We start from the raw sequence: 24,291 nt of genomic DNA, 5'->3' as shown, positions 1-24,291 counted from the left end.
CATAATGCCCATTGTGTGCTATGGGACTGGGCCTGTCCCTCTGCATTTCCATTAGTGGGCTCACACAGCTGCATGGTATGTGCCATCTTTACAGCTCTGCCAATGGTAGGCTCCCTGGGGGTAGATTACTTATGGACAACTGTCAGACAGCTGCACCAATACAGCTATTAAATACAAATTATATTTAAAAATACAAGGAATCCAGTGAATATTTTCCCAAGGCCTTTTGAGATCACACAGGCCTGAGCCACTCCCACAATCCCCAAAATTGTATTATAATAAATCAGGGAAATCCAGTGGAGGAAGGCCACTTAGAGATAGCGGGAAGACAATACTGGTCCAGGGGCACACTCTGCATTATCAAGCATCAGTCTAATGGCTCCAGCATTTACTACTGGTCCTTAGAGATGACCAGTCATGTGCTGACAGCTCTCCTTGTGTCCAGGCTCTTTATTGAACAGAGGCACCTGGAGGCCTGCAGAAGTAGATGGACATGAGGAGGTGCCAGCCTAATTGCTGCTTCTAGAGGCCTCAGCTACTGAGGAGAGGAAACAGGAACTGCTTCCACCAAGCCAGGGGCCTGAGCTGCCAGCCACCAGCAAGATAGGATGCCCAAAAATATATTCAGGGGACCTGGAGGACGAGGTGGCTAGGAAACATGCAGCTGGGGGGGGGAAGGGGCAGAGGAACAAAACAGATGGGAGGGGAGATAAAATGGAGAGCAAAGGCAGCAAGCATGATTAACTTTTTCAGGACACTTCAAAATACTTATCACTGTTTTCCTAATCTTTTCGATGTGACTGCTAGAATTGCTAGGTGGCTCTCACCCAATGAGGAGATGGGGGCATTGATAATAAAAGGGAGGCAAACTACATGATTGCAGCTGGGAAGAGAGATGAGGTCAGTGCTCATGAGTGGAGGAGCAGGCAACAGCAAATGGTGGGGCTGATGGTGAGTGGGAGGGGAGTATCCACAAAATACTCAGGTGATGTGGTTCCTTGTTATGAAAAAAAGTTTGGGATGCCCTGTGCTAGAGCAACCTTAGCCTGCCTCCTACAGCTAGTTGGGTGAGAGGAGGGGAAGCGGGAGCACAATTCCTCCTGTCTGTACCAGCAGAGGGCTCCTATAAAATGTGTATTATTTTTATAGCACCAACCTTGTGCTTGTGTAAAGTGCTTTCCAGCCAAGGAAGGGGACGTGGTCCCTGGCCAAAGGAGCTCACAGTCTAACTCAGTAGTGTTGTCACAGTAGCCCTGAAGGCTGGTGTCAAGTATAAGGTGGGCTAGACCCTGGTGCACTTTGAACACGTGCCCCAGCGCCAGGCCTTGTGACTGACAGTTGGGCTCTGTCGAGGGCACATATTGGTATTTCCCCAGTCCTCTTACAAATTTTTACTCTACAAAATTTCAAAAACCATCAGGGAAGTTTGATTAAAATAGAAAATCACATTAGTCCACAGACTAAAAATCTGCTGGGCTAGGAGGTCCCTGTACAAAAATGGGAACTGACCACAGTTGTCATGCACTTTGCAGAGCCTGGGGAAGCGTGGGGGCCTGAGCCATCACTCCCACACTATGGCCAGGTGAACCACCTGCTCCAGTCACTATGAATACAGGGCAGACCCATCACTTCCAGAGCAAGGGTCACAACTCAGAGGAGGGCTGGTCACAAAGCAAATGCTGTCTAGTTCTCTCTCCACCAAGAGGTTCCTTCAGAGGATGCACTTGGCCACCCATCATATACTTCTCTGGAAGGGGAGATGAGGGCCACTTGAGGAATGCCACTGTGGGCTCCAAATACTGAGTGCTGCATTGGACTCACAGCCCCTGCTCCTCTGACCCCAAGCAGACAGATTTGGGGCTTGTGGCTCCATGAAGCTTTCCTGCTGAGCAATAGGTTCTCCCACAGCAGGACACAGAGGTGAAAGCAGACTGATGAGAGAAACCCTGGCTGATCTGTTCCTTCTGATGGCTCCATGAGCAGCTTTCTGGACTCCAGCCCTGATGCTGCCCCCAATGCCATGCCGTGTGGGTACCAGAAGGATACTGCAAGTGACAAAGATGGGAAGGGGGGTGTGGTAGGCAGTCTCTCCCATCTCTGCCACCCCGCCCCTTCACAGCTTTGATTCATCAAGGACCACAGGAGCAAGGCTGTCCCCAGGCACCTCTTCCAGCGCTTTCTGCAAAATCAGAGAAAAGGGGCATGGTTAGAGCACCAGGTGGCTAGGGCTGGGCTTCAGTGCAGGCCTTGGAGCCCAAAGGCTGGGATACTCCTGAGATCCTCAACAAATCATGCATGAGGATCAGACATCTGCAGAGGAAAGGAAAGACCCCAAGGAATAATAGCTAAGACCATCCTCTTTAGAGCTCAGCTAAGATTGCACCAGCTCCCTCACCCGACAGCTCCACTGCTCTGGTGAGGGGTGTTGGAACAGGCAGAGCAGGGGCCCCTTTCCTCTTGGGCAACCCCCCTGGGCTATTGTAAATACATAGTCATGGCAGCCCCACACAGCCAGCTCAGCTAGAGAAAGGACTCCGCCTCCACTGCAAATGGAGCTTCCAAGTGGAGAAGTGCAGAGCAGGACTTGGGGGAAAGGGAGGCAAAATGCGCCATGTGGTGGGGAGAACCACTAATGAAGCGGCATAAGGTGCATCCCGGTGTATTTAAACAGGACAGGAACTTCAGCACTGGTGCTATGGTCTCCCCCTGGCCAACTCAAAGCTGAGTGCTGACACTGCTCACCCTCTCCCCACTCTACCCCCATTCAGGCCTCAGGGCTGGCACCTCCAGCCTGTCTTCAAGGCTCAGCGCTTAAATACTATATTGATTCACCAGAAGAAAGAAAACAACTATATTAAGCCTTTTAGAAGAAAAATTTAGGCGGCTTAATTAGAAAAGCTCCCCGGCCATGAGATGGAAGGGGTGCTGGGAACAAACCACCCAACTAGTTTTAAAATAGAGCTTTATAAATTTATGAATGGGATTGTATGACAGGGTTGCCAGCCTGCAATAGCAGGGGACTGGACTTGACCCAGGAAGTCCTTTCCAGTCTTATGTTCCTATTTCCCTAGGGAATGACTGGGAGAGCCAGAACTCAGCCCTTATAAGACAACCCCACACAGGCCTAAAGGAAAATCCTGCCCCCAGCCCAGAAGCAGTCTTCCTATGCCACCCTGACCCTTCAGGATTGCTGTAACAGAATGGTAGGCACCTCTCCTTACTGCTGTGGCCCTTGCTGCTGCCTGTGCTCCTGGTGTCAGCCTTTCAGTTACAACAAGAACTTAACCACCATCGTCACATAAGGCCACTCACTGAATTTTACTGGCTGGGAGTGGAGCCTTCAATGGGCCTGCGCTCTGGACAGAGAACAGAACCCAAGAGAAGGGACCCTGTTCAACAGACTGGCATTCAGCACTATGCATAATCCCTGGAACAAAGCTTCCTGCTGTAGAGCTGACCCTGCTTCAGAGGGGCTACTGCTAACCTAGGCCTGGCTTGCAGGGTGAAGTGCTGCATGGAGACACTGCTGCGTCATCCTACCCAAGTACACCGGACACTTCAACATCCCACAAGCGCTGGACAGGACTTTATCCTGGAGAGCCCTCCTGGGCCTGTCTGAAAGGAGGTCTCTTCTTTCATTGTTTGTCTGGAGGGCTCAGGGGAAGAGAGAGACAGGCAGGTACTGTAGGCTGCTGCCCTTTAGAGCGGCATATAGGTCTGGACCCTCCCTTCTCTCCCCAAATAGGTGTGTTTGCTAGGCCAGCATATTAGACCTAGGGGCAAAAGTGGAACCCACCTTCTCCCCATTCAGGAGTCAGAAAGGCAGCTGCCCCAGGAGCCCTTTACTGCAGCCCTGCTAGTAAGAGATCCCAGGATGTTCCACTGAGAGCTACCCCAGGATTTCCTTCTAGGCACCCCCCTCTGCACCATTTAAGGCAGGCTCTACAAGGCTCACTGAAGCAAAAACAAACCAAAGAGACCTTGGTGGCCTCAGGACACAGCAGGTACAGGCGAAGTGTGGTAGCGCTAAGCAGTTATCTTCCTGTGGAGTGAGACAAGTCCAAGCCAGGAGCCATAGTCAGAAACACACAGGAAAGAGGTTTGTATCTCCCCTCAGTTCAAGAGAAAACCAGGCAGCTTAGAAGCAAGGGATACAAACATAGCTTTATTTTGTGTAGTATTTTTCATACAAACTGCAGCCCAGAAGATTTTACAGAGTTAAATAATAATAGCTCAAGAGGAGGAGAGAGATCAGGAGAGCTTCAGAAAGGCAGAGGGATGGAAGGATGCTTTTCTAGACAGCAGGAGCTTCAGAGGGGAAAGCTCTCACACCAGCAGTGAGAAGAGTGTTGGCAGGGAGAGAAGAGGCCAAAGTCAGATATGCTGGGAGGTCAGCAGAGTCGAGCTCTGGGAGCTTGGCCAGGGAGGCCTTTGGTGATTTTGAACTGGGGCTTTAAATGAACAGGGAGCCAGTAGAGTCTGAAACCAAACCCATCACAGCTTCATCGCCACTTACCTTTCACCTCTTCTTGAGCTATAGGAACAAAGGGTTAGAAACCTGCAAACACACATGGCTACACAATCTTGGGAAAGGGAAAAGGCAACGCACACAAGCAGGCACATGCAGTGGGGATAGATGGAGACACCACCACTGGGAATGAGGTGTGGAAACTGCCTGCGCAGATTTGGGGCAGGGGACGCTGGCTATTTGCCACATTGCTAACATGAAAGGTCAGCAGAGCAAAGAGGCACGTGATCTCCAGGGAGTGGCAGGAGGGAGAGAATGTGCTTAGGAATATTCTTCCCATGCCCTGTCCATGCCCATCCAGTAAAATTCAAGGAGCTTTGCTAGCTGCAATATTTCACTAGAGCCAGATAGTTATAGCTGAAGTTGTGAAGCCCTGGTGAGCCAGGGAGATGATGGAATCCAAGCTTTCCATTAAGCAAGTATCTCAACCCTGAGTCAGGACACCTCACCAGAGCTAAGAGGATTTTGGCTAGACCTCAGCACACTGTCAAATATACCTCCACACCCAGGCACATGCGCGCACAATAAAACACAAAGTTGTCGCCAACAAGCAGCCAAAACAAGGTTCTATCATGCAGTGTAAATGGGACCTTAACAGGGTTCCAGTGCCATTGAGGACACAATGAAGGTGTCATCTCACTGCAAGATAGAACCATGTTTCAGCCAAGCCTGCCAACATGGCTATATCAGGAAAGCAGGACCTTTAAACACCCTAAGTCAGGAAATACAGTTGTTTCCTCGCAGCAATCCTGACTCACCTGTATTACACATGTAGCATTTTCAAGTACCACGGGACCATGTTCCATGGTGAAAAAAAAACTAGCATTATGGTTGAGAAAGAATTGTGTCTGAAAGCTGAAGCATCCTTGTGCTCATACTTAGTTTATATCAATAGACCATATTTTTATTTGTCATACAATAGAAGAAATTGAAATTTTTTTTACAAAACCTGCTGTAGAGTAAATTTCAATGCACTCCACATAGTCTTTAGATTTGGCATGAATTGTAAGTTTCAAAGAGATATACAAAACAAGCCAAGTTTGAACGAAATCAGTTCTACTATTTTGGAATCATGCATCTTCAAAATTCTAGGTAGGCATTTTTGTTTGATGAAAAAAATTCTTAACATACTTCTGAACAGATGTTGCTTAAAAACTTTGTTGAAAATTTCATTGCTGAGTCGAGACCCAGCATGGAAAATTTTACCCATAAAAGGCACTTGTTTCAGAAAAAAAAAAAGAAAATATCAGAGTGCAAGCAAACTATAAAAGAAGGGTTAGAATGGATGCTGGAAGCCAGCCTCAGCTATACACTGGAGTGTTACCTGCACCCACTATAATATGGCCTGGGTAATATTAGCTAGTTGACACTGCTATGGGACCCTAACGCAAGATGATTGTGATGTGCTTGTAATGAAAGCAAGTCACAAATAGAGATCTGGACATCTGCACATAGCATTTAAAGAGAAGGGGATATTTGGTCCAAATGTCTCAAGAGCAGTGGAATACAGAAAGCTAAACAAACAGCTAACTTCAGATGTGAATGGATGCTGGATGGGAAAGCAGTGAAAGGACTAACAGTATGGCATAGTTATTCTGGAGGGTGAAGCATTCACACTGCCCATCAATTTAACTCCCACTGAAAAAGAGCTTCCAGTTGCAAAGCCATTCCATGTAAGTGGCGAGGTGCATTGATAGAAGATGATTTGTGTGTGGCCACAAGGCAGTTCTTGCTGGAATAAGCAAAGACACACTGTACAGCTCTTGGATAGACCACTGCTAGGAGTGTGGTTCGGCTCTGAAAAGCAACTATGTACAGATGGCCCCTTCTCACTCCACAGAGCCCCTCCTCTGTGGGTAGCAGAGTCAGAGATGATTATTTCAAAACACACACACACACACACACACTTTCAGGCCTGTCTGCAAAGCCTATACTTTAAGAATTTAGGTGTATTCTTATCACTTACCTAGTTATAGGGGTATAAAAGAAAGAATCAAAATCACTGTGTCTGTGTAAGGGCCTTCTCTTACTGTGACAGTCTGAGGCTCTGTTTAGTCATACTGAAATAAGGCAAACTGGGGCTGTTAGGAAGGTGATCCGATCTATCACCTCCAGAGACAGGGAAAAGCCTAAAAGATGTAAAAGAAAATTTAGTTTGATAGTTTTCTGTCTGGTAAGAACTCACTTATCAATAGACACAGCTGGGAAACCCTTATGTCTTTATAGACGTAGTTGTGAAATCCTCACTTCTGTATTGTTTTGTATGTTTATTTGCATGGTCTCTGTCTGGTTCTGTGATTGTTTCTGTCTGCTGTATAATTAATTTTGCTGGGTGTAAACTAATTAAGGTGGTAGGATATAATTGGTTAGCTAATCATGTTACAATATGTTAGGATTGGTTAGGTAAATTTCAGTAAAATCATTGATTAAGGTATAGCTAATCAGAACTCAAGTTTTACCATATAGTCAGCAGTCAATCAGGAAGTAAGGGGGGGAATGGGAACAGGGAATTGGAATCATGTTTTGCTAAGGGGGGGGGGGGGAAATGGGAACAGGCAAGACTCTGGGAAGGGGGACACTGAGGAGGGAAACTGGAATCATGCTTGCTGGAAGTTCACCCCAATAAACATTGAATTGTTTGCACCTTCGTACTTTGGGTATTGTTGCTCTTTGTTCATGTGAGAAGGACCAGAGAAGTGAGAGGGTGGAGGAATAAGCCCACCCACCCACACTTTATGTTCCTATGACCACCGCGGAGCCAAGAGAGCTATCGCAGAGGATCTGGCTTCTAGTCCTCTTTCTTCAATAGAATCCTTTACTCCATTGAAATTAATCGATCTCCTCCTTCCATGAAAAGGAGCCGTCTGGTCTTTGCTCTAGATACTCACGGGCACATTTTAAAAATAGACCACTCCAGCAACCCCTCTTTGCCCCACAATTAACATGCAGTCACCCACCAGCTGGAAATAGACAACATCTTTCCATTTCCCACCGGAGTACACCCATGCCCAGCGCCGCCCAGACAAAAAAAAAAAACAAATGGAGCTCTGCTGGGTCAATACATGAGGTCTATCCCAGATGTGGGGGAGTGAGCCCCAAAGGTGAGCAAACCTCACCAAAAACACTCTGCCAGCTTCCCACTCTCTCACAGAGGAGGCCAATCTGTTAACCTGTGCAAACCTGTAGGTCACAATGGGGTTACACAGGGATCAGGGAGGGCAGCATTGGGCCTGCAGCACCTTTCTTTAGTGATGCCATGTGAAAAAGAAAGAGCCCAAATGCAGTTTGCTGAACTGGCAGTTAGAAAAAAAACATTTTAGTTGCAAAGTGAGCCCGTTTGGTACAGGCCTCACAAAGACATGACAACCATGAACCCTCCACCAGGCGACCTGGCAGAGTGGAGCCACAGTTTAACTTATGCATTTCCTGACATGCACATTCATAAGTGTGACTGTAATGTGGGGCCAATACAGCAGCTCACACTTTATTTAACCATTGAATAATTGTTGCTTGCTCCAATTCTGTAGCCCATCTGAAGTAACCAGGTTCTTAAGCATCATTCCCCCAACCTCCCTCCCCCATGCCATTCATTCACCCTCTTCTATTCTAGGCTGCCAAGCTGCAGATACAAGGCTGCAAGCCCTCTATGCCCAAATTCAATTTAAAATCCCAGCCACAGACCTTACTGCAAACTTCCCAAATACATGAGATCAAGGCTTCGACTGAAAATAGTCCCATGAGGGGTTTGTACACCCACCTCCAGCCTCTTTTTTGGAACTGTCCCAGAAGACAGACCCCACCACCAGGCAGGAGAACCAGGCTTTGTACTGCTCTGGGCATCAGAGCTTTAGGAACATTGGCGCTTCCAACCTTGCAACAGGATTTTCTTGGACTTGGCCCTGTGCAGCTGAGGTGCAGAGTGCCCAGTGCTGCATAGGACAGGGCATATGTGGGGAACCCCTATCCTGCATTGATGAGATACTGCTGCACAGCTGCAAGGTTACTGGTACCTAGTGTCAGGAATGAGGCCTATGATGGGAGTGTGCAGCTCAGCACTCCATTAGCATGAAGAGGACGTACTTAACCCACATCTCCTTAGACTCACCAGTGTTTTACCCCACCCCTTTTCTATCCTGTGCTCTTGCAGGGAAGGGACCAGGCATGCAGGGGACTTGAGTCTCACAAGCACTCAGGCTGAAATAGGGTGACCAGATAGCAAGGGTGAAAAATCAGGACAAAGGGTGAGGGTAATAGGCACCTATATAAGACAAAGCCCCAAATATTGGGACTGTCCCTATAAAATTGGGACATCTGGTCACCCTGGGCTGACGGCTTACCCTCACCTGCACCCACCTATGGTCTCTGCCTACACTTGCTCTGGAGCACAACCACCTGATGCTCCCTGCTGCACACCATGCAACAGCTCAATGTTGCCAATATACTATCTCAGGCCTGAACAATGGTCCTTGCCAGCTCGGTTTGTTTGCTGCACACCACTGAGCAAATACATGCACAAAACACCTTCAGACATCATGAGCAGGACAGATAATGTTTTGGGGAGGGCAGCCAGGCACAGCAGAGGGTTCAAACAGCATGAGAGCAGCAAAGCATTAAACATTCCTAAGCAGCAGCTGAGAAGCCACTTCTAGCAAAGGGCTGGAATTACAGAGAAAAAAGCAGAGAGCTTTATGATTTACAGTTACTCTTCTAACAAAAGGCACCAACCCAATGGCTCCATTATTGCCAAACTCTTTAATACTTCATTTGATTGGCATCATTTCGCTACATTGTCAGGACCAGCTCTCCGACCCAATCCCAGACAGCACCTCCTGTTGGGAAAGCTGGACAGTGACTTTAAATAACTACTTTGCCAAGAGGCTGTACAATATTCCTCTCCCCAGCACATTTACTCACAGTAGAATTTGCTATTTGCTCTGACAAGATTAGAGTTTTGCCTTGGAACACCCGCCCCACCAGTCCCTAAGCTCCAGTTACCCAAGCAGCCTCAGCTTCAGTCTTCATTCTTCTCAGGACCCCACAAGCTCAAGCCCCATCTCTTCTCTCCTCCTCCCCACCCTGTCTCTGTACCCCAATCACTCCAGCTGTTGCACTGCCTTCGGGAGCAGCATCAGCTAGTGCCATTGGTTTGGTGCCAGTGCCATTCCTGTGAGCAATTAGATAACCAGATTAGTGTGATTCTCCTACCTTTGTATGAGAGCTACTGAGCGGGGATGGGAAGTGATGGGGTTAAGGCTACAAGCTACATTCCATAATCCGTGATGTGACTGCTGTCCTGGAGTCTCTGTAACAACAGCCACAGGTCATGATCCCAGAAAAGGGGACAAGAGCAAGAGAGAGAGAGACAGAAAAGTCATCCATTCCTGGAGAAGGAGGAAACCAATGAAACACCCAGTTGCCTGGAGAGCAAGTGGGGTACTTGGCAAACCTCCTGAAAATACTACAGAATCTTCTGTTGGAAAATCTTTAGCTCAAAGCTCCCCAGGAGGCAATAAATGTGAGCAACATTTCAGCCTCTCCTCTTCTGATGGATGCGTCCATTTTAACCCATCAAGTGTAAGTTAGACAGATCAAAATCTGCTCAAGTGGGGACTTAAAGTATTTGCATATTTGACCAGACTCCCATTTAGTCCATTTATTTTACTGTGAGACCAGCTAGCCCAGGCTATACAACCAACAGGAGGAAGTTTATGGACTGGGAGTTATTAAATCTGTGCATAAAACTTCTCTTCGTTATGACACTGTATGTTATAGACCCAGCCTCTTAGTCCTGCCCTGCTCCACTTGCTTGCTTGGGAAATACCTGGGTCATAAATTTCATGCAAAGAAGCCAGACAGAGGTCAGAGCTGTAGGAGAGTCTCTTGGAGGCCTCCAATGAGAGCAGCTCCTGGACGGTTTTGATATTTACCCTGAATTATTCCATGTTTGAAGACCCTTCACCACCAGCATATCCCTCCAGTTCTTAATGGGTTTAGTTCCTGGATCTGCCTGACAGTTCCACAGGAGGGGAGGATGAGTCCTATTGAAACAGCAGCTATGCCTCCTTCTCTTTGTTTTAACACCTCCCAAATGAGGGCTCTAAAATAAAATTGTGGTTTTCACAAAATGTTCCATTAGTTTATCTGACCTGAGCACAGGCCCGCAATTCATTTGGAAAGAGACCTTGTGGCTAATAAAAGAAAGGGGCCTTATCAGTAGTCTTTACATCTGCTGCCTAAAAGATTGGATATTTCAGGCTCTTGCCACAGCTTCTTTTTGAGCAAGAGGCAGCAGCACTAGCACCTTTCACTGCAGCCCAGTTGCATTATGGACTTACAGATGAAATTTGGCACAAGATTAATACATCTTTGGCACTAGAGCTGGAAGATCCATTTCCTCGGAGACCTGGTCTCTGCTAATCCAGCATTCCCTCCTCAGTGACCAAGGGAGGTTTAGAAAGCCATGGGGCAGGAGCAATTCAGACAATTTTGTATCTGTAGCGACCAGCTGTATTCTACAACCAAGCTAAACAGTGCTAGTGATTTTCCAGGCTTTCCTGTGTGCATTACTATGCTGGGGAGCTCAATGCTTCACAGTCCCTTAATCCATGCGGTTTGCCACATTGGGGCTCATCTCCCCAGGACGCTTATTGGATTCAACAAACGGGGGAGGTTACCTGCTATAGTACAGGTTAAACAAGGGGCCCCTAGGTGAATACACTGGAGGGCCCCACATGGGATGGATTTGGTGGCCGTTTTTTACCCCTGCTCCGGGATTACATTTGGAGGGCTGCATGGGGGTCAACTCTCCTTGCATATTTTGTCCAGTATGTTTTATGCTTGTGCCAAGCTATTTCTATAAAAGATATTTTATTTAAAATACACCTTCCTGGGCTGACGATTGGAGCAGGGTGGCCACGAGGTCTCTTGGAGCCGCTGGTCTCTCCAGATTGGCGCTGTTAGAGATTAACTGGTGGAAGGCGGCACTGTCTTCCAAAAAGGTAAAATTCGATACAGCAGGGAGTTTATCTTATGCATTTTGCCAGCCTTGGACACTGACTGCTTCAGGAGCGCTGGGTGGACGTCTCTGCTTACGTCCTGGAAGAGGAGCCCAGAGCCAGTAAGGACAACAACCAACCCCTCTAAGGGGGAAACATTGAGATTATCCAACAGTGGTTAATTCACCAAAGGCCTCTTCTCTTACACATGGAGCTGCATTAACTGCACAGAGCATGGGAGCACTGTGCACAGCATTTAGGAGCATAGACAGGAGCTTTGCAGCCGCATCTAGTGGGCCGAGCAAAGGGCTGGGAGCCAGGATGACCAGAGTTTGATTCTAGCTATGCCACTGATCCCTGCTGCAGCCTGGGATAAGACACCATCTTTCTGTGACTCACTTTCCTCAACAGCAAAATGGGGCTACAAGCAATTACTCACCTTTTCAGGGGGCTGTGAGGATGTTTGCACAATGCTCTAAACATGGACCTATCTAAGGCAATGCTAAGTTTTAACTCCCTCTCAGCAGAAGCAGCGGGGGTTGTGCATCTCTCTTCTCCCACCTCCCCCATTTATCCCTAGCCATTAATGTAAAAAACAGGACACGTGCCTACCTCTGCAGGCTCCCTGGGGGCCAATGTTCAGTGACACCCAATGAGAGCAGCTCAGAGTATCCACAAACCCCCATACCTGGCAGGGCTGAGATCACAGCCACGGGGCTGCAAATTCCAGCAAGGAACATCCCCTGGCCAGGTCGACAACCAATCATGGGGACAACAGAAGAGAGTCATGATTGTTTTGGTAATGACCCAGAGATGGAGATTCCAACAGATGGGGAGAGGACAGAGCAGGGGTCACCCTAAGCTAATAGTAGGGACAAAGCCAGAGGTCAAAGGGGATTTACTCACTGTCTGTTCACCGTCCATATTGGCCCGCTGTCTCCGGAGATCGGCCTTAATGAACACTGAGAGGTAGAGGGAAGAGGAGAGCCATAAGGACACAACAGAGGACACAAGCAAGTCTCACAGAACTCAGGGGTTACACAGGGGCAGCAAAGGGTTCAAGGAGACACTGGGGGGCCAGCAGGGGATCCACCGTTCTGAATGAGGAAGATAGGACTTTTATAGCAGTCAGGCAGCAGAGGGAGATCCTGGCCCAGCCATGTGGTGGCCTCATCTGGCTGAGTCCCCAGCCAGGAGCATGGATAGGGGACAGCATTGGGAAAGCTCACACCACTGGAACCTTCAGCCAGTGACGCAGACCAGCTGCCACAACAAGGAAGCATCAGCAGCACAGCCCTGCAGGCGCTGCAGTGGGGGAGCTGCCTTCACTCCACATGCCGAGTCCCATGGGTCACAGTCAGGTGGGGAATCTCTGGGGGAGCTGGTTTACCAGTTATGAAAGTCCCCAGGAGTAGGAAGGAGCAAAGAAAGAGGTTTCCCGCCTGCGTCCCAAAGCGATCGATGATCTTCCCTTGGGCAATGGTGAAAATGATCCCGAAAACCTTTAACACAAAAGTAAGGAATGGAATGGAGCTACTGTACTGTCCTTGCCCTGCCACCATCCCTCAGCCTCTCCTCCCCCCTCTCCCCCCACCCTTTGCCCCTGATTCACCAGGGAAAGGCAGCTTACTAAACAGCTTGCCAGGTCTAATAAGGACTTAGAACCCCCGCAGACTTGCAGCCGTTCGTCCATTCAGCTGAAGCTGGGTTAGAAACAAGGGCTGAATTTGGATGATGTGCTGCTTTCTGGCTAGGGGGAGGACAATAGAGCCTGCTGGCTGGAATCCCCGGTCACCCAAGGAGAGGGGGATCCTAGATTGCTGGGAGTGACAGTGCAGAGGGGCAAGGAGCTCCAGCATCCTGAAGGACTTTCTGGGGCAAGGGAGGGGGTGGAGGCCACTGAAGTTGAAGATTAAATTCCAGTTTTGACAGCAATAAAACAAGAAAGCAAAGGCCTGGGGCTGAAGCATGGCCTCTCTCTGGAGCATCAGACTCTCTCTGTGACAGAGCAGGATACTGCACTGGATTGACCAATGGTATGAACTGTATCCCTGTGGAACAGGAATCCTCCTGGGCCTAGCAGGGCATTCTAGCAGTGCTGGGCGAGGTGGGGGGAGAACATACCTGTGCCGATACATTAAGGAGGCCTGAAGATGTTCCTTCTGACTCTGGGTAGGTTAACTCTGCCGCAAACTCAAAACCCAGCGGTAGGTACCCGGTCATGAAGAATCTGCACAGCAGTACACAGAAAAGGAAAAAGTCAGCAGCTGGTGGAGGGAGAAGTGGGGAAAGGACTATGTGGCTCTGATCCCTGTTTCCTCCTAACTCAGTGACTGCACAAGACTGGTCCCCCAACAACATCCCGTCCCTCCAGCCACCTGACTCACTGACCACACAGCCATGGTCGGGACTCTAGTCCCAACCCACAAATGTTTGTGCCTGCAGCCGTAGTGCAGAGGGCCAGGCCTGCAGGGGCAGGGAGAAGAGAGGCATGGGGGGGAGGGAGCCACCTATTGCTGCCAGGAAGCGGGGTCAGCCAGTGGCATCGGAGTCAGAATGTTAATGCTAGTTTGGAAAGTAAAAGCCTGGAAGTGATTTAGATGGGATGCTGCCCGGCCGAGGGTTATTTTAGAAACCCAGCTGTCACCATGGTTCTCAATCCTTCTCTCCAATGTCTGGAAGGAGCCTGGCAGAGTGTTCAGAGCCAGCTGGGACAGGGAGGAGTAGTAGGGGCTGCTACACCCGTCCCGTCCCTCAGCTCTCCCAATCAGAGGATCCAGGAGAGAGTTGGGGAGAATACAACACCTTCTCCTCCTCCCAGGAAAGAGCTATATAGAGCCTGCCCCACCCTGGCCCCTGCTGCTTCTGGGCTGTGACACCTCTGCCTTCCCTTCTATGCCACTGCAGGGGCCAGAGGGAAGGAGTGTTTCCAGATTAATGAGGGAGGCAGCAGAAAGCCTGGGCTAAATTGGGCAGTCTCTATGCCTTCCTAGGGTTGGCTCCCACTCAGGAGGGAGAATAAATCCTGAGGAAAGCAGACTGCATGTGAACTTACCCCAGCACGCCTGCGGTCACAAAGACCACCCAGAGGTGGCCTAGGCTCAGGGTGAAGGTATAGGCTACCAAGCCCCCCAGAGACATGATGTAAACCACCAGCGTTGTCTTCCTGCAAGACAAGGCACAGTCAGGAACAGGCCTTTTAGCTTTCATTCAACACTCTTCTCTAGCCCTTCCCATCCAAGGATCTCAATGCACTTTACACATGCTAGCAAGGGAAGCTTCAAAACCCTCCATCTCTCTGGGAGGAAGAGGAACAACAGCATCCCTGTCGCATCAACAGGGAAAACTGAGCCAACTGAGCGGAAAGGGATTCCGCCCACGGTCACTCAGTAGGTCAGTGGCAGAACCAAGAATGGAACCCAGGAGTCCTGACTCCCCTGTATCCCAATGGTGCAAGACCAAATGGAGGATTCCCTTGTTTGGGAAGAACATCTCTTCTGTAGCGAAGGAAATTGAGGCAACCTGGAAGACGAGGGATAAGCCTAGGTTCTACCAGCCTATACACAGAGATCACTTCCCCCACCTAGCAGCTGCTTAGCAGCACAGCACAATCGTGAGGATAGGGAGCGAAGGTGAATTCTGTATCCAACTGAAACTGATGGAAGTAAAACAATTATCAGGGTTAATTAAAAAAAAACCCTTGGATTTACAAAACAAACATTCAAAAAACTCTATTTTTATTTTAAATCAGATTTTTTATTCACATGTTGCTAGTTCTTTACCTTCTTCCCATTTTATAGCTTAAAATTGCTACAGTAGATGCTCTGTACTTGCTTCTATAGTATCCTCATTGTTAGTTCTCATTTTGCATAGAGATTTTTTTCTAATAAAAAGCTTCATGTTTAAAATGCTAATCTTTGCTGAAAAACCAAGCCCAGGGCCTCATCAAAACCCTTACTGTAAGAACACCTCATGCTCAAACACAAAACTGATAAGCAAATCGCCTTTACTATATTTGCAACCAACACCCACATTCTGATATACTGAACTGCCACAAGTCAAGAAAGGTGAAATGCTTTGACTAGGCTATACTCCATTGGGGTTTGAACACTTTGAAGTCAGTGGGACTTATGCTCCGACCTCACTTAAGTGCCTAAATACAGGCTATGGAACTTTAGGCTCCTAGTTTTGAAAGTTTTGGCTGGTATGTATAAAAAAGTTCACAATATCTTTGTTTAATGTGCAGAAAACAATGAAAAGTTATTTAGTCTAACACTGAAGCAATTTTGTTTTGAAGTGACAAAGATTTTATGTCTCAAAGAGATTTTTTTTTATTAAAATTACAATTTTAGCTCCTGATGCTCCAAACACTTATGTGCATGTTTAACTGTAAGCACTAACCATTATTAAAGTCAATGGGACTGTTCACGTGAGTCAAGTTACGCACCTGCTTAAGTATCTGCAGGATCAGGGCCTTCATTTTCAGTATTTGGGGTTTTGCATATATTGGTTTTGTAAAATTTAAGTAAGACCCCTGCCAGTAGAGGCATTTAAAAACAAAACAGCATTTATAATTCAGTTAATCCTAACTTTAGATTAAAAATTAAAAGTGGGGGGAAATGGGGCTCAGCAGGTGGAGTCTGAGTGTGGGGGGATTAGCGGGGGGGGTCTGGGTGCAGGGAGAGTGGAGCTTGGTGGGATGGGAGTCTGGGTGCAGCTGGTTGGGGCTCAGTGGGGTGGGGGCCCAGGTGCAGGGGCCTCATCAGGGTGGTGCAGGTGCATGGGGGTGGGGCTCATCAGGGTGGGGGTTTGAGTGCAGGGGGCTTAGCGGGGGGAGTCTGGGTGCTGGGATGAGGGTGCGGGCGGGGGGAGGGCTTGACGGGGTCTGGATGCAGGGGGGATGGGGCTCAGCAGGGAGGGCTGGGTGCGGGGGCGGTGTCTGTGTATGGGGGCGTCTGGATGCATGGGGGTTGGATAGCCAGGGAAGCAGCTTCCCATATAGTGACCCCTCCCCCCCGCGGCTGAAGAGCCGTGGGGGCGGGAAGGGGGGAGGGTGCAGAGCCAGGGAAGATTTCTGGGGGTGGGTCTTACCCTGCCCTTGCCAATCTGTGCAGGGGAAGTGCACTCTTCTCCACCCCCAGCCCAGCTGGAACTAGCAGCTGAGCCCGCTGCAGGGTAGGAACCACCAGGTGGGGCTGGAGAGGGCTGGTGCAGGGGGTAAGGCTCAGCAGGGTGGGGTGTCGGGTGTGGGATTCTGGCTGGGCATGGGGGGTCTGACCCAGCACTGGCGCAGGGCATTTCCACACCCCCAACCCTCGCAGTGATCTACCTCTTCCCCTGCTGCTCCAGGCACCTGAAACACAGGACCCTGCTGTTGGGGAGGGGCACATGACCACTCTTGCAGCTTCCCTTTGCTTCCCTGTTAGAAAGTCATTTTTCTGCAGGGTAGCAAAGAAATCTGTGAATTCTGCACACGCACAGTGGGGCAGAATTCCCCCAGGAGTAAGCCACTGGCCTCCCACTATCTAAGTCCCCCCAACCAGAAACTTGAGGGTGCAGGGAGTTTTCTGGTTTCCACCACAGACTGTATCTGACTACAGATGAAATTACACACAACACAGTGAACACATACCCCACTGACCCACCTTTGGAACCAAGCTAGAGGCCAAAACGTGTTATTTTGAGAGCTGGCATGCTCTCTCTGCACTCGCTTTTCATTGCTGACAGACCACATTCAATGAGAGCACAACCCTGTGGCTAACTCACAGACCCCCCTGACAGACAGGAGGAGAGAATACGTGGCCATTCCATTCCTAGCTAAGGGAGACAGGGAAGTGGACCTAGTGGCATTAGTCTTTCATGCAAATTCAAAGGTAAATAACACACTTTGAGTGCTGCCCTTCCCTACGTTGATAAGAGGAGGGAGAGGTTCACTCTTTTCACTCAGCTTGGCAAGTAACAGGATTTGGTAGTTTTGTTACCCGATTCTCATGGCCCAGCCTTTGGGTCCGTGACACTGTATGACCCCCAAACTCCCCATCACCGTAGCATTTGACCTCTTGGGACTGGTAATTTAAAAAACAACAGGCTTTTTCAGAATTTTAAATGTATTCTCAGTGGAAAGGTTCTGTTAATATTTGCTGTTTTACAGAAACCCCTAAGAACAGCCTGAACCAGCCCAATTTCCTGGCAGTGCCCTCCTCATACTAGGCTATGTTTATCCTACCATCTCCCTAAAGTTAGTCAGCAGGGTTGCACCGGAGATTAATTTAGCCCATTCAGTGCACACATGCTGCCAATCCCAGCACTGCCAAAACACGCTCATTCTGCCCCTTCCATGCGACCACAGCCCTCCGAACAAACGGGGGATTGTTTTCACACTGCTGAGAGCGGACTCCCAGCTCCTACTGTGCAACCACAAATCCCTTACACTGTGATCTCTGTGCAGCAATATAGCTCCATTTGGGAGAGTCGGGAATGTCACATGCCATAGCTGTGCCAGTCTGGGCCATGTTGCCAGCATGACAGAGTTGTTAGGGGCTGCAAATTACAGAGCAGCAAAAATGCAGTTAGTGACAGCGTGTGTTCCCACCTCCTAGGGCTACAGTAGCCACAGCTGCCAAAAGAAATGCACATTAACCCAGCCCAGCTGCACACAGCCACCAGAAACAGCAGGAAGTGACTGGCCGGCATGTCTAGTGATCATTTGCTCCTGCTTTTCTCCCTGCTCCCCAATTCCCCCATGAGTCCTCAATTCATCTGCCATCTCAGGGTTGGCCCAAAAGGTCAGTTTCTTCTCTAGACTTGGTCCCTGGACCTGCCAGTACCAATGGCTGGAGCTACAGCTGGGGATACCCAAACAAGTTGTGGGCCCTAAACATACCCACCTAGGGGTAGCTGGTCCTGGGAAGCTTTTCCTTGCTGTGGATAGCCCATGCTACCAAAGCCAGAATAAATGCTGTGGTGGGTCCTGGAAGGGAAAGGTCATGGAAGCAGCCTTCTTCCCATCTCCTACTCCTAGAATAAAGCCCTGTCTACTCTGGCATGCAAGGAAAGCAGGTTAGCACCACCTTACCAAAGTCAGCTGGTGCGGGGAAGTTGATCACCCAGATCCCTGGCTGGCATACAGGGGCTCACTGTAACCAGGCCAGTTAAGGCTCATTGCATAAAGATTGAGTGAACTAGGGCAGCAGAGACTCCCACCAAGAAAGATCTGGCCCCTGGGAAAGCTCCCAGTCTAAAGCCGCAGGCAATACAGGGGCCTTTAGCTGCACATTCACAGATGGCAGCATGTGCTGCCAAGTGTCCCCATAAGTACCAAACCCTAATCTGACCCCAGCTCCTACCCCCACACACATCACTCCATCTGCCTCTGCCTTCAATAAAGTGTCACATACACACACACGTGCACACAAAGTGCCTCTGGGCACAGGACTCAATGGACCTTTTACTAAGTAGAACAGAGCCTCTCAGATGCTGGTTTGTGAGGCAGAGAAAAGGTCTGGTACTGTAGGATTCCTCCAACACTGGGAACTATCTCAGCCTTGACAAAGTAGCCCTGGGTCATTTCTGCTCCTTCCTTCCCAGGTTGCTGGGAACCTGCCAGAGCCATGAAGGGGCTGAACACCACACTGCTATCTTTCAGCTTCCGGACACAAGACAAGACAGCAAGAAAGAAGTCAGACATGGAAGTCTGCCTCACTCTGTTTCCCTAAGAGAAATGCACCCTCAACTCACCCCCTTCCTCCCAAAGAGGAGGGGCTCCAGACCCCTGCTCTCCCACCTACCCTTCCCCAAAGAAATCCCCCACACACCCACAATTCATACCCTAAACCTAGCCTTCCCTGCCTATGCAGGTTGCTCTGGCCCTGCTCCAGCTCTCAAAAAGCAGCTCACCTCCTTTCAGCTCCTTCTGTACAGCCCTTGACAAGACAGCTCTGTGGTAAGTTCTTATCTGGTGGAAGCGGGTGTTTATCTCTCCACACACAAATAATCTCTACCCTCATGATAGGCCAGACCCAAACCCATTAATCCCTAAACACAAACACCAGAAATAAACCAGAGGCACACAGGAATCCTGGAGAAGTAGCTCCAGTACCAGTTCTTGTGCATCAAAGAAGGAATGAGTAGCTCCAGAACCAAAAAGTGTGTCTGGTATCTCCTGGGCTCAGGAAACTCCCAAATGAGCTAATATACTGCTCCAAATTCATGCTTTTACTGGAGGGTGATTGGATTTGTGGGAACACAGTTGTTCTCCCCGACCCCGCTGCCCCAGACCTGAGGAAGAGCTCTGTAACAAGCTTGAAAGCTTGTCTCGCTTACAGAAGTCGGCCCAATAAAAGATATTACTTCACCCACCTTGTCAAGCCATTGGAAGGCAGAGCTGCCTCCCCTGGGGTTTGTCTTCCATGTGGCAGAGAGTAGGATGGAGTTGTGGAGAAACGAGTGCAAGAGACTTACTTGTAGGTTTTGGTTTTATCCAACCAGATGCCAGAGAGTAGAGCTCCAGCCATGCCAGACACTACAATGGTGAGTCCAATTCTTCCAGCATTCACCTCCTCCCCCTATGGGAAGACACACATCAACACAGGAACTAGTTAGTGGCCAAAAGCAAGTGGGGATGGCTAAAAGGGCCTCAGAGGAGGAGATACTAAAGGGCTTTCAAAGCTTGCTGTCCAGTACTGGTCTTTGGGTCAGCTTGTTCAGGATTTACTAGGAATGTAGGGTAACCCCAGGGAAAAGATGCTCCTAGGTATCCCAGTCCTGGCCTTTCCCCACAGGAGATGCTTTAGGGAATGTTACAGAAGCCTTAGCTATGGAGCACTCCCCTCTCCTCCATGGGAAGGCAATATAGTGAAAGGTGCAGGAGCAATGACTGTCAGGAGGCTCCCAGCTGGTAGTGCTGTAGGGCAGTGGTTCTCAATCGGTGGTCCATGGCCTTCTGGGGGTCCATGAGCCAATTTCGGGGGGTCTGTGAGCCCGAGCGCCCCAAAGGGCAAAGCCCAGAACCCATGGGCGCAGTATGGGAGGGTATGAGGGGCTTTGCCCCCCCAAACTGCAGTGCCGTAACCAGACTGGGGCAGCCTGGGAGTGGCTCCACACTCCCACTTTCTACTCTCCCCCTGGCCAGGTCGGAGGCGGGAAGCTGGAGCCGGGCAGTGCGGGGCAGCTGCTCTCTGGTTGGTGCCATGAAGCGGTGGGCCCCGGTGCTCCCCCATCTCCTGCTGCTGCTAGTGCCTGGGGCTGCGGCTGCTCCTCAGCTCTCAGCCCCCTTTGATTGCTCCTGCAGCCGGTAAGAGCCGGCCCTGTCGGGGGGACCCAGCTCCAGGGCCAACACAACCTTCAGGGAGCAGCAACCACACAGCCCCTAGCTACCCCTCTACCTGCACCCTCAGCTACACTCCTCTCTGCACACAGCTCCTAGCTATCCCCTCCCCACATCCTGAGCAGTTCTCAAACTTTTTGAGCTGAGACCCACCCACTTTGAGTTATTAATTTTTGGGTGCACCTCTCTGCAATCCTGGCTGGCCTGCTGAGGTGAGTCAGGGGTTGGAGTTGGTGCTCCCTTCCCCTGATCCCACTGTGCGGAGCTGGCCCAAGTCCCGCTGGGTCCTGCCCCTGCAACACAAGTCAAATTATGCCTATGCCTGAGGCCTGCCCAGCAGCCGGAGTCCCGAGCTCAGGCACCCCTCAGGGCAGGAGCCCCAAGCTCCTCCCCCTCGGCCCAGTGGCTGAAGCCCAGACACCCCCCCACATTTCATGCCCTGAAGTTCCTATAGCATGTTGGAGGGGGTGCTCAGAAAGAAAAAGGTTGAGAACCACTGCTGTGGGGAATGGGGCACAAGCAGTGACTGAATGAGTTAACAGAAGAAAGCACAACTGATTATGGTATAGGGCATAGCCCTTGGTGGAGCTCACCAGCCCAATTCTTTTCCAGCAGAAAATGCTGTAAGGAACAGGGATAGGAGTGCTGGCTGCTGCTGAGGAAGCGCACAGTAGCTCCAATACCAGACTCTCCCAGCAGGAGGTGCTGTTGCATCGTGTTCTATACAAACTTTCTTTTGACAGCAATGATGTAGGAGAGCACATTGCAGGTACTTACTGGATAGTGCTGGATCACCATGCGGTTCAGCAGAGTGGACAGGGCGTAGAAGCAACCAGTGTTCAAACCTGAGAGGTGGATAAAAACACAGCACATTCACAGCCTGCCATTCTCCTGCTGGGTGAAGAAAGGTTGGGGACTTAGAGAGGGCGCCACTGAGTGTGGATGTTCTAATCCAGAGACGCGGAAGAGACCCAGGCATCAGGCACTGAGAGTGTGGGCACAGTGTTTTACACTACCTTGGCCATGTCAGCTAGCAGAGGAGCTACATCTGGAGGGAAGGCAAGGGGCTGCTGGGCCAGCCAAGGTGAGCTATATCTCAGTTCAGTGGGTGGGCTGAACCCTGCAGTCTCAAAGTTGCTCCTTATCTGAGTGGGGGGAGGTTGCTCACATTTTTAGAGCTGATAGGGGGCTCAGTGGGTCCAGGCCCCAGCACTCCTCCCTCTAGTGCAATCACTCTTCTCTACCCACTGGGTGGCGCAGCTCACAAATGAGCTCTCCTGACCTCCACGTCCTGCCCTAGCATGACAGCCGCAGAATGACTGGCCTGGGCTATGTTGGGGTCAGTAAGCTGCTCACAGCCTGACTCATTCTTGACTGACCCCATTTACCACCGACTCCACCAGCCACGAGAGAACTCTACTCACCCAGATTAGTGCTGGGTTGGCAGGGCTTCCCTTGAGGAGCTCAGATCCAATTAACATTGCAATACCAAGGCCAGTGACCTAGTGTGAGCTGGAAGAGATGTCACAATGGGAAGTTGGCTCACTCCCCCCAGCAATAGGCAGCAGGAAGTGGGCTCTTCCGGCCAAGAAGTCGTAGTAACTGAGCAGGAGCTAAGCAGCTTGCTGAGCAGTAACAGCACCTTCTCAAGTCACTATGGGCTCGTGTAGTTGGGAAAGTATGGTCATACACAAAGATCACTGAAGTCTTAAAGAGATGGTAATGCCAGTATAACCCTACCCCTGTGTGGACACTTTATTCCACTATAAGGGTCACTTTGCGTTAGCTTAAACCCCTTCCCAAGGAACACAAGCTACACCAAAAAAGCCACCCTTACACCAGAATAAAAGTGTCCACACAGGGGTCATAGTAGTATTACTCTACTGATTTAAATTCTCACCATAAATGTTATGCTGAAAAAGCTTTCCCATGTGGACAAGACCCATAATGGTCAATTCAATCCTCTTCTCAGAAAGAGATTCACATTTGCAGCTGGTTTCTCTTTAAGGCTTCAGTGATCACTGTGCTGGTGGGTGGGGATCATAGGTTTCACCAGTCAGCCCACACATCCCTGTGCTCAGGATAAACAAAGTTTAAAGTCCCTGTGTTGAGACATCTGCAATCCTTAAAGCCCAGTAAAGTGCAAAATTCCCACATCCCCATCCTCTCTCTCTTTCTCCCAAAGCCTGAGTGAACAGCAGGAAGCACCCCAGGGTACAGTAGAAAGGAGCAATACAGTAGCCCAAGCACAGGATGGGGAGACAGGCTAATCCCAGCTCTGACACTGACTCCGCCTCTGCAACCTGCAGCAAGTGACTTCCCCGCCCCGTGCTTCAGTTTCCCCCCAACAGTAGAGTGGCAACACCTTCACCGCACACATCAATGTTTATGAAGCTCTTTGACAGTGAAAAGCCTTGAGTGGTACAGAGGCAGCAGCTGGAGGGGAGTTCACACCTCTCTCATGTCCAGCCTCTGCCAACACATTCAACTAGGCCATGGTGATGAGTGTGATACAGGGATCTAGCTAGAGTAGAATATATCCAGCAGACAGACACACATGGCCCCAAGGGAGACTGAGCCAGATTGAATGTCACGAACTCCTGAGAGGCGCAGTAGCAAAGGAGGGGATCAGCAGGTTATCAGTTCCTGACATGTTCTCTGGACAGGAAAAACCTATCCCATTCACTCCAAAAGCCACCTAGTACAATAGTGAGTTCCAGGTGGGTCAGTAACCTCCAGAGAGATAAGATAGGAGGGACACCAGGGAAAACTCTTCAATGGGAGCCGGCAGGAGGAACACACCCCCCCAGTGTTGAACCTTGATCTTCACAAGATTTGGCCCTGGCAGGAATGCGCAGAGGAACCTGGCGAGGCTGTTGTCCCACTTCACCCCCCCACTCTGGAACACAGAGTTTACTAAAAAGCAACAGAGCGTCCTGTGGCACCTTTAAGACTAACAGAAGTATTGGAGCATAAGCTTTCGTGGGTGAATGCCCACTTCATCAGATGCAAGTAATGGAAATTTCCAGAGGCAGGTATAAATCAGTATGGAGATAACGAGGTTAGTTCAATCAGGGAGGGTGAGGTGCTCTGCTAGCAGTTGAGGTGTGAACACCAAGGGAGGAGAAACTGCTTCTGTAGTTGGATAGCCATTCACAGTCTTTGTTTAATCCTGATCTGATGGGGTCAAATTTGCAAATGAACTGGAACTCAGCAGTTTCTCTTTGGAGTCTGGTCATGTAGTTTTTTTGCTGTAAGATGGCTACCTTTACATCTGCTATTGTGTGGCCAGGGAGGTGTTCTCCTACAGGTTTTTGTGTATTGCCATTCTTGATATCTGACTTGTGTCTATTTATCCTCTTGCGTAGTGACTGTCCAGTTTGGCCAATGTACATAGCAGAGGGGCACTGCTGGCACATGATGGCATATATAACATTGGTGGA

The 24,291-nt window shown here is 49.6% G+C and overlaps 1 protein-coding gene across 7 annotated transcripts in view; it reads right to left on the bottom strand.

The window, feature by feature from the left end:
• Nucleotides 1–159: 159 nt before the first annotated feature.
• FLVCR2 (FLVCR choline and putative heme transporter 2) overlaps nucleotides 160–24,291 on the bottom strand; it is a 51,509-nt gene continuing 27,377 nt past the window's right edge. For 2 of the 7 annotated variants that reach the window (XM_042858541.2, XM_024102319.2), the window contains 9 exons: nucleotides 21,626–21,693; nucleotides 19,984–20,087; nucleotides 14,579–14,689; nucleotides 13,648–13,753; nucleotides 12,914–13,025; nucleotides 12,430–12,485; nucleotides 10,456–10,625; nucleotides 9,734–9,830; nucleotides 160–2,179 (listed from right to left, as the gene is read on the bottom strand). In XM_042858541.2, coding sequence (XP_042714475.2) covers nucleotides 9,782–9,830; nucleotides 10,456–10,625; nucleotides 12,430–12,485; nucleotides 12,914–13,025; nucleotides 13,648–13,753; nucleotides 14,579–14,689; nucleotides 19,984–20,087; nucleotides 21,626–21,693 — 776 coding nt within the window. In that variant the 3' untranslated portion in view covers nucleotides 160–2,179; nucleotides 9,734–9,781. Of the gene's footprint in view, nucleotides 2,180–9,733; nucleotides 9,831–10,455; nucleotides 10,626–11,410; nucleotides 11,624–12,429; nucleotides 12,486–12,913; nucleotides 13,026–13,647; nucleotides 13,754–14,578; nucleotides 14,690–19,983; nucleotides 20,088–21,625; nucleotides 21,694–24,291 lie in introns of those variants that run through there. The other 5 variants (XR_256409.3, XR_006176468.2, XR_010601113.1 and 2 more) reach the window with 5 other exon arrangements.

Source organism: Chrysemys picta, chromosome 4 (genome assembly GCF_011386835.1).
Source record: "Chrysemys picta bellii isolate R12L10 chromosome 4, ASM1138683v2, whole genome shotgun sequence".
NCBI lineage: Eukaryota > Metazoa > Chordata > Testudines > Emydidae > Chrysemys > Chrysemys picta.
The sequence above is the reverse complement of the archived record's forward strand: the minus strand, read 5'-3'. Positions and strand labels throughout refer to the sequence as shown.